Source organism: Carica papaya, chromosome 3, assembly GCF_054855325.1.
Source record: "Carica papaya isolate Zhongbai chromosome 3, ASM5485532v1, whole genome shotgun sequence".
Taxonomy (NCBI): Eukaryota; Viridiplantae; Streptophyta; class Magnoliopsida; order Brassicales; family Caricaceae; genus Carica; species Carica papaya.
In genome coordinates this window covers 12,866,567-12,876,972 of record NC_142311.1, presented here as the reverse complement: position 1 = coordinate 12,876,972, position 10,406 = coordinate 12,866,567, and the positions used below count along the sequence as shown (strand labels likewise).

At 36.1% G+C, this 10,406-nt stretch overlaps 1 protein-coding gene across 5 annotated transcripts; it reads left to right on the top strand.

Annotated features, from left to right (window-relative positions):
- Window positions 1–287: 287 nt before the first annotated feature.
- Window positions 288–10,045, top strand: LOC110821722 (kinase superfamily with octicosapeptide/Phox/Bem1p domain-containing protein). Of its 5 annotated transcripts, none has more exons than XM_022051647.2 (9): window positions 288–556; window positions 758–4,022; window positions 4,106–4,192; window positions 5,163–5,315; window positions 6,224–6,384; window positions 6,461–6,608; window positions 7,652–7,774; window positions 7,875–7,962; window positions 9,425–10,045. In XM_022051647.2, exons 2-9 carry the CDS (start codon window positions 1,098–1,100, stop codon window positions 9,616–9,618), a joined length of 3,879 nt encoding a protein of 1,292 aa, XP_021907339.2. In that variant the 5' UTR covers window positions 288–556; window positions 758–1,097; the 3' UTR covers window positions 9,619–10,045. The 5 variants fall into 5 exon arrangements, with proteins under 5 accessions (XP_021907339.2, XP_021907336.2, XP_021907338.2 ...); XM_022051644.2 differs by having other exon boundaries at window positions 716–4,022; XM_022051646.2 differs by having other exon boundaries at window positions 288–560.
- Window positions 10,046–10,406: the final 361 nt, after the last annotated feature.

Here is a 10,406-nt window from a genome sequence, read left to right as displayed (position 1 = left end):
ACGTTAAAACAAATTGAATTTCAATAGAGAAATAAATAATATTATTTCATTTTAATCTTCATCTTTTCCTTTAAAAAATCTAAAATCTTATGAGGTAAAATTCTTTGCAAATTATGACATTTTTTTAAAAAAATAATAACATTTAATTTTATTCCTTAAAAATAGAATAATTTAATTTTAAGTTGTTTATGCAGTAATTATTTAACTAATTAGAGTTTAACGACAAGATTAAAAAAACAAAACAAAATTTAATTGCTGTCTCGATGCCGCTTAATTCTCGGCAATGTCGCTCTCCCCATGCCTGATATCATAAACACCTGCAGGCGCAAGCCACGCTTTCTCCTTTTCCTCCACTCTCTTTCTCTGCCTCCCTGCTCACCATTTTCAATTTTCCCCATCACAATCCAAAATTCTCCTCTTCATTATTATTATTATTTTTTTTTTTCGTGTTACAGTTGGTTTATTTAATCACGTGTAACTACCATCGGATTCTTCTGTACACCCATTGTTGATGGCTCATGAGCACAAAAACAGAGAATTGCGAGACACGAAACGTGTAGGTACACTCTTTGTGACTGGAAATTTCGTTCTTCGTTTGGTTTTATTTTTATTTTGATGGAGATCAACCTATTTCAGTTTTGAGTTTTTTGATAATACCATGTGGAAATTCAATATTGATGGTTCCCCTTTTTTTTTTTTTTTAAATCTATTTTAGGTTTTGTGCACAAAATGTTGATAGAAGATCATATATTTTTAGGTTGATTTATATACCTTTTCTTCTCGGATCTGCCATGTTATGATTGCTGGTATGGTGATGGATGGAGGAGAGGCTCTGGTTTGTTTGTTTCTTTACGCTTCATAAGGTCCGAGAGTTTTACGAACAGTATATATATTTGATCAAATCTGCTGAAATATATCCGTTTTGTTGATGATTGAACCCGTTGAGCTCAATAACTTGATCACTGGGACTTGGGAAAATCTATAGTAGAATTTATGGGGACGGTCACTGCTACGAGATCGCATTGCAAAAGAACACCTCAAGGCGCTGAGCTCCATTTGTTAAGCACCTAAACAAGGCCAAGAACTAGGGCTACATCATGGCTAGTGAGGCACCTGGCCTGTCTGGTCAGCACATGCAACAAGACTCAACATCTACTTATTCAAAGACAGGAAGAAATTCAAACAATAATGTTTCTGTGCAGACAGGTGAGGAATTTTCCATGGAATTTCTTCAGGATCGTGTTGCTGCCAGAGGAATTCATGTTGCCCCTGAGAGTTGCCAAAATAGGCCTGCACATAATTATAATCAGAATCACCACATGGGGTATGAGGATCTTGCTCGAATTCTTGGGTTGAAGAGGATGAATTCTGATTGTCCATCTGACATTTCTGACTTTGCTTCTGCAAAAGGGTCTATCAAAGAGAACGAAATGGGGGCTTATGCTAGTAAACTAAATGCATACCACAATGAAGACGGTGATGCTGGACTTGTGTCAAGGAAAGCTTTTGGCGAATTGAATTGTGATCGAGGGGCTGGTTGGGAACCAGCATCCCCCCTCATTTCTGCCTCAGAGTATGCTCATCCCAACCACTGTAATGAAATTGGAGTTCTAGATGGACTTCAATGTGCAAAGATGAAATTTCTCTGCAGCTTTGGTGGAAAGATATTGCCCAGGCCTGGTGATGGTAAACTCAGATATGTAGGGGGGGAAACACGCATCATTTCAATCAGAAAGAATATTTCCTGGGAAGAACTTGTGAAAAAAACTTCTGGTATTTGCAAGCAACCTCACTCAATCAAGTACCAGCTTCCAGGAGAGGAGCTTGATGCTCTTATATCTGTCTCTTCTGATGAGGATCTCCAGAATATGATAGAGGAATACCATGGACTTGAGAATGTCGGGGGTTCTCAAAGATTGCGTTTATTTTTGGTTCCTTCTAGTGACTCTGAAAATATTTCTTCCTTTGAGGCAATCACTATGCAGCAGACTAATCCTGATTACCAATATGTTGTTGCCGTGAATGGCATAGTAGATTCTAGTCCTAGGGAAAATTCTGGGTTTCTGCACTTGGCAAGTGAAGCAAGTCAGCTGTTGACTAATTTTGATTGTAATCCAAGTCCACATAAAAGCTCTCCAACTCATGCGGTCCCTCTGGAGACTAAGGTGGGTTTCAATGCCCATCCTACTCAATTCAATGGATTCCAGCACATGACCAGTTCTAGTACTCAATCACCACCTGTTTCGCCAATTACCTGTCAGCACAGAGATTCCACAGGTCTTCATAAACAGGTGCATGGCAATAACTCCAGTGCTGAGAGCAGCAGGTCCTTCACTACTGCTCAATTACCATCTGGCAACTGCAGTATTGACACCACTGGTTACAAACAACTCTCACAAGGGATTATAACCTTGATGAATAATGAGCATCTTAACAAAAAAGTTGAGCCCAGTGAACAAGGCCAAGCTCATGGTTCAGGATTTTTCGATTATGATTTTGGTAACGCATTTAGGACTACTTCAACAGTTGATCATAGTCATAACAGCTTTGATGGGTTCTCCTGCAAAAGGCTTATGCATAATGATGGGGCACTCCAATCTGGAAAACCTTTCTCATGCCCAGAAGACCCAATGGATCTGTTATCTGGATCTACCAATTTAATCGATTGTCATCATGGGATACCATATTCATATTCTGATTCTAAGCTGGAGCAGCAAGGAAGGCAGTCTGCTTACTGTTCACAAGGAGCAAGTCCATCTTCACCTTCTAACCTTGTGAAGACGCAGGTACATCCATTGATTGTCTCGAGTGCATTGCAAGGAAAGCCAATTCATCTCCATGATAATATTAATCTTGTCAACCCTGGATGTCAAAAGAATATGCAGGATATTGAGTCTACTACATCAGAAAGAAGACAACCTAGCTTATATGGCTCTCAATATTCAGGATTATCGTGCAAGAATGAGCCCTTCCATAAGGATACACATGACATCAACAATGGATATCAAGGAGCTCAAAATCATGTAAGCAAATCTAATTTGGTGATACCAAACCATTGTGATAAAAATGCTCTGGAATTGGACACAAGGAATAATGGTGATGAAATCAATTTTCACCAAGGCGGAAATGTTTCTGGGAGATCACCAGATACCAATGTGGAATACAAGAATGAGATGTCTGCTGTAAGCAACCAGGCATCAACTCCCAGTGTTGATACCTTGAGACAAAATATTCATGTCTTGGGGGATAAGGTGCCTGTTTCATTGTTAACCGATTTCAAACCTTTTGGTAATGTACTGGAAAACTTCCCAAAATTTGAAGCAGCGAAAACTGCAACTAAACTGCCTTGCTCTTTGAGTAGGGCACAAGGAAGTGATCCTTCATTGACCTGGAATTTTGAAGTTGGAGGTTTATTATCAAGTACCAAAAAAGGCTCCTATGAGAAAAATCCTCTGGTTGATTTTATGGATGGGTCACCAAGTAGCCAAGTTTCTCAAGGATTTGAAAAACCTGTTGCTAGTCAAAACGATATGGATCTTGAAAGACCTGCACCAATGAGGTCCACCGATTCATCTCTTCCTGCCGTTCAAAATGATGGTTGTCCCAGCTCAGACCCACAGAAGAGAATCTTTCTTCTTGAAATGCAGAATCCATCCAAAGAATCTTCAATCATTGACAATGACCTTATACATAATCCTGTTCAAATGGTCGAGGCTTTGGGCTTTGCAGGACCTGCTCATTATAAGAAGTCAGATGCTGGAGATGCTATGTTAGGTGCAGAAAAGACCCTACACATGCATGCAAATAAAATCCTTCTGGAGTCAGTAGCTAGTGCTGAAAATCTAAATAGCTTTGTTTCTGAGATTGAATCTTCATCAGCAGTTGTTCCACGTGTGGATATGACCAGCAGTGATGTTAATTCTCAATCACCAGTTGCTCGCCTTGTGGATACGAGCAGCACTGATTTCATGTTCCCTGTTGCACCAGAGTCAGGGAATATGGTTCCAGAATCTGAGTCTGAGGTGAGATATGGTTAAGTTGATTCTCAACATTAGTTTATATAGATTATGTTTCCGCTTCTAGTTCTTGTCTCACTTTTGTATAGGATGACAACACTGATGATCGAAATAAGGAGGCCCCTTTTAGTGACGCGATGATTGCTGAGATGGAGGCCAGCATTTATGGCTTGCAGGTTTTATTATTACCTCTTCTAGCAATACCATTTACTGTCATGCCTCAGAAAGTTTAATGTGCTGATTTGAAATGTTGTGTCACCTTTAACTTGTTGCCTTGTGCTACAACATATATCTTAAGGGAATTGTTAGTCATGTTGACGAGCATGGTATTATTAGCCATTAGAGTTGAACCTTTAACTGCTCCAAATCTCAATAGTTGAATTATCTGAAAAAGTGAGTGATTACACTATGGACTTTATTGCGTTGGCTTTAATTGCTTCAGTAAGCACAGTTAAGCTGCACTTGGATTTTCCGTATGTCTAATGGCTAGCCAGCTTTTGCTGCATGTAAATTTGGAGTTCAGGCCTTACAAGGATAGCTCACATCACGTTATGAAGCCTTGTCTGAGCGGTCGAATAAATGTGGATATAAAATAGTGAATACTTGACCCGACTTTAACCAACAAATAAGGAGCTGCAGTTTGTTGCATAGTGTTAGAAAGACATCAATTATCATCTAGTGCATTCTTATTTATTAACTGAAAGCAAAAAAAAAAAAAAAGAAAGAAATAAAGAGATGAATGAACTGGTTTTTTTTCTTTCTTGTAGTATGTGAAATTATTGCCCGTTCTATATTTTTTGCCATCCACTGTCATTCTAGTACTGCCGAATCTAACGAATTTGAAGTTTGAGTCCTCTTAAGTGGTATTCGAGGCTTTTGTGAGTCCACATTTCTATTCGCCTCTTTGTAAGAGACTATTTTCAATATTTCTTTTTAAATATATTTCTCAAACTAAGCTTTTTCTTTCTTCACCAAATGATGACAGGACTGCTCTTATTTCTCTTAGCACTTTTGGTGAATGTTCATCAGTTATCAAAAAAGTATAATAGAAGATGAAATAACTTATACTCGATATTAGCGCTTGGTTTCTCATTTCTTCTTAGAATTAGTTCATTTGAAACAGAATTTTTAGATGCTGATATGCAGATCATAAAGAATGCCGATCTTGAGGAACTACGAGAGTTAGGATCTGGTACATATGGTACTGTTTATCATGGAAAATGGCGGGGAACAGATGTTGCTATAAAGAGACTTAAAAAAAGCTGCTTTGCTGGTAGATCATCAGAGCAAGACCGCTTGGTAGGTTTCCAACTCATTCCTTTCCTTTTTCATGGATTATGTATGTGAGGAAGCTACATCATTTTTCAATGCAACTGCTTTCTTGAGAGGTTTATCTACACATAATTCTAGCACAATTTTATTATTTATTTAGTCTAACAAGGGATCAAGTTAGCATAATTTTAGTTCCAGTAGAAACTGTGTCGCCCCTGTGGAAAAACAAGAAAAAAAGAACAAGAAAAAATCTAGGAAGCTATATAAGTGCATTGATTTGTGATAGTTCTTTAGCTTCTATTTGTCAAGTGAATTCCATTAGTACAATAAAATAAGAAATAGAAAAATAATTCGTTAAATATTTCAACTAAATAAGATAAAGAGAACATCTGGAAGAGTTGATCTTATCTCTAGGATAAACATGGCACTTTGCTGGATTTTTTTCTTTAATTTTGTAAAAATTCTCGTCATCATGGATAATTTGTTGTCATATAGTTTTGTCAGCATCTTAGTGCCTAGTGATGGTTAAAACATGGCTGCTTGATTTTTATTGTTACCACATGTTTTTCGATACAGTGACTTTAATTAAGACAGCAGGAAGATTCACCTGCGTTCTTTGCTTTCTGGATGGTGCCAAAAATGACAGATGGTTGTAAAACTTACCTAAGAAGGAGGAATAGGAAACATGAATTTGACTTTTTTGAAACAAGTTGAAATTCAGACATGCCCTTTAATCCTACAGTTCTCTTTTCCTATAGAACTCTCATGGGAATAATTGGTATTTCAAATGAAAACTGAGGAGAGACCGAAATACTTGCTCCAATCATGATTATCCTTTGAGACAGTTATGATAGTCTCCTTTATCATGATTAGACTTATTTTTCCGCAGTATAATTGACATATGAAGCTTGTGATCATTTAAATGGTTGCAACAGACAAAAGACTTTTGGAGAGAGGCGCAGATCCTTTCAAATCTTCATCATCCAAATGTGGTTGCATTCTATGGGGTAGTTCCAGATGGAGCTGGGGGAACATTGGCAACTGTTACTGAATACATGGTGAACGGTTCACTTAGGCATGTCCTAGTTAAGGACAGGTAATTTTACCTCTTACTACTGTATAATTTCTTCAATCTCTTTTATGAATTTAATGGATTTCGGATTCTTATGCAGATCACTTGATTATCGCAAAAAGCTTATAATTGCCATGGATGCAGCTTTCGGGATGGAATACTTGCACTCAAAAAACATTGTCCATTTTGATTTAAAATGCGACAATTTGCTTGTTAATCTTAGGGATCCACAGCGACCAATATGCAAGGTGATAACTATATATCAATCTATTTAAACTTATTTCGTGAAGTAGCAAAGAGAAACATTTGATATTTTGATGTTTTTAGTGATTTTGAAGCCCGAACAAGGCTGAAAGGAGCTTTAAACACTTAGCAATATAAAATGAGATATTCCACAAAATACCTGTAGCAGCATTTGTTTAGGAGCACAGCCAAACTTCCCTTTGAATCTGTTTCTGTAATTAGGCTGGAAACCTTAGGCTTGGGTTTGGTTGTTTTTCGTTTTGAGAGGAGAAGGTACAAGCTTTTGTTAAAAAGGTTTCTTTCTAGTTGTTTTCGTTAGAAGTTGTTGTTTGTTATCATCAAGCATGCAATTAGTAATTTGTTCCAATGAAGTGCTATAGAAGTCACTTCACCAAATATTAGCGTATATTGATAATGCTTTTGAAAATGCTGTGACCTGTGGGAATAACATGACTAAATTGCATTCAAAGAAAAATCTGTCTTACCAACTCCTACTAATCATTAGAAATATATCTTTTTGTCCATACACATTCCAAATTTTTCCTGGCGGTCTTAATTTGAAGCATGTGTCTTAACACAGGAATCCTCTATTGACAAAAGTGAAAAGGCAAGGAGAAAGTGGCTTTTAGGTTAGCAGAGAATAGGCAGGAAAAATAATGGAAAGGCTTTAACCTTTTCCTTTTGAGAATATTAGATTAATTTATATATCCATGTAATTCTTTTAGAAAATAATGAGTAGATTTGGAAATTTATAAAAATTCTATCAGTTATCTTTTCTATTTTCAATTAAAACAGAATTATTATTTTGGGAAAGCAGCCATGTGGTTGCCTTTAAGTAGCCAATTTTAGTTGAAATTTTAGGAAAAAACCAGCATTAAGTAGCCAAAAGAAAGTAGACATCGGGAAAAAATAATTTTGATAGTGCAATCATTATTTGATGATGCACTATCGTGTTGCTGATCTTTTACCGGCAAATTCACCTGTGATTCCAGTTAAGTTCTTTGATGTTCTCGTCCTCAAGTATGGTTTTTGAAATATTCTTCTGCAGGTTGGAGATTTTGGATTATCAAGAATCAAACGCAATACTTTGGTTTCTGGTGGAGTGCGAGGAACCCTACCTTGGATGGCACCAGAACTGTTGAATGGTAGCAGTAGCCGGGTTTCCGAGAAGGTTAGATGAACCTACCTTAATATGTTTTCCTCATTTGAGGGGAAAAAAAGAGAGCTATTTAGATTAAAACAATTGTCAATATCATATTTCATTTTGGTAGGTTGATGTTTTCTCCTTTGGAATTTCGCTGTGGGAAATCTTGACTGGAGAGGAACCTTACGAAGATATGCATTGTGGTGCAATAATTGGTAAGACTGTTGTCATAGTTTTGTTAGATGTTAACACTTAACACTGCTCTATATTTTTTTCTTCCCCTTTTATAAATTATATTAAGTCACTGAATTAAAGAGTATATTTTATAAAAATGTGCATGCAAATATGTACTTGCAAATACAAGTATATATACTATTTTCTATTTATATGCATGTATAAATAAATAAAATATTTATATATATATACATGTGAACAACACTTGGATCTCAATACATACATATGTACCTGCAAATGTATATTTATATATACCTATATATAAATCTATAACTTATATGTATAGTTACATATATATGTATATGAACACATACCAGTGTATATATAGAAAATGAAAACTGAAGAATATATTTTTTTATCAGAAAATGAGACCTTAATCTTTCTTAAATTTGCAAATGACCCATAACCAGATGATGGAAAACTGCTGTTTACTTATATGTAGAGTTATATATATATATATGTATATAAGCACATCTACCAGTGTATATATAGAAAATGAAAACTGTAAGACATATTCTTTTAACAGACAATGCAACCCGAATTTGTCTCTTCCAAAAATTTTCAAAGACCCATAACGAGATAAAGGAAAACTGCTGTTACCAGCTAATCTAGGATATCTCTTTGTTTTTAGCTTAAGCAGTATAATTCTTTCTCCCATTCTTTTAGGATTCTTTTGGGGAGGAAGAGTAGCTGGATATGTTTTCATTTTTGGTTCAAAATTTAGGATCCTGATAAAGAAGGCTTACAGTTCATCATAATAAACTGCTAGAACCATTTCTCTCAGAAGAAAGAAAGGACCAGAACCATTTCTCTCAAAAAAATAAACTGCCAGAACCTTTTAGAAACTCAACTACATCGGAAACTTGGTAATTTGAAATATCATAGTTGTTTATTCTGTTTGTGAGAGCCTGTTATATGCAAACCAGTTGGCAAACTTTTAATCTGATATTTCCAAGGGTTCTAGGTGATAATTGTATTCTTAACTATCAAGAAATAGACAACAATTGAATTAGACATGGAATTTTGATTGGAATTAGAGTGTTATCCATTCAATTTTCCACTATATTTATATCATGTTCTTGTTTTTATTTCATAGAGTTACAGTTTGAACCATAATTCAATGTTAATGTAGAGTTTGTCAGGATTTGTATGTCCCTACGAGATTTCCTTTTGGAGATAAATTCACTTAAAATGATGCTTTTGGCCCTCTCTATTAAGTAACTAAGAGGCTTCGCTGATTTTTAGTTTGTTGTGAATATCTGCTAGCCTCGCTCTTGTGATCATTGATCTTCTCCTTCTAGCCTCGCTCTTGTGATCATTAATCTTCTCCTTCTTTCTGTTTGCGCATTTTCCTTGTTACTGTTGCTACTTCGACATGTCTGCAAACTTTTGTTTCTTTTATCTGAAATTATGTTGTCATGTGTGGTGATCTCTTAACTGAAGGGGGGATTGTGAAAAACACACTTCGACCTCCTATTCCAGAACGCTGTGATCCTGAGTGGAGAAAGCTGATGGAGCAGTGCTGGTCACCTGATCCCGAGTGTAGACCCTCATTTACAGAGATAACAAACCGACTGCGATCCATGTCTATGGCAGTTCAGGCAAGAGGGCACACAATTATCAGGCAAAACAGTTGAAGCCTAATATTTCCCCATGAAGTTACATCTCATGGATGTGACTTTCTTATTCTTCAAGTACCGGAATTTTGTCCAGAAGCCAGAAGGTTCAACTGGAAGCTGCCCTTGAGCCATAAGAGCAGAGCTTCAAGGGTAGGCTAACAGAGTTTGATGGTAATAGCTTTTCTTGTCTCTTCTCACTATTGTTGATAACCGTATATCTTCATACTTTTTTGGTAAACGTAATATATGGCAGAGTATAGGTGTAGGGGGTTGGGACTTGGCAAGCTGTATATCTCCCATTTGTTCATTCTTTTGTAAGAAAAACGCCTCCGGTGATATTAAGCCATGAAGAGAGATATACAGTTGTCTCGGTTGTGAAAACACATTTACTTGTAAATACTCCAGGAGACAAAATATATGTAGTGTGTGTAATTTGATTGATCAATTTGCCTATGTTATACTAGTCTTTTTTATTCTTCCTATTAACATTATAGTTGCTTGTTTTATTGGAGGCTGGGGTGGTAGAAAATGAAAGCTTCAAATAAGTTAAACATGTCAATCATTTACATACTTGGCTTTTAGTTAAGCGGTGTGTTTTCTTCAAATAAGAGGAAGAGACAGAGACAGAGCCTCATCCATCCGAGTTATATTGAATTTTGGTTTTTATTGATGATTTTATGTATTTGCATTTCCCAAAATGATTTTTTGAGGAATTCTGTAGGAAACTTGGTATAACAAAAACTACTTTTTTTTATAAATAAAAAAAAAAATTATTCTTTTTTTATAAATTAAAAATATCCTACAAT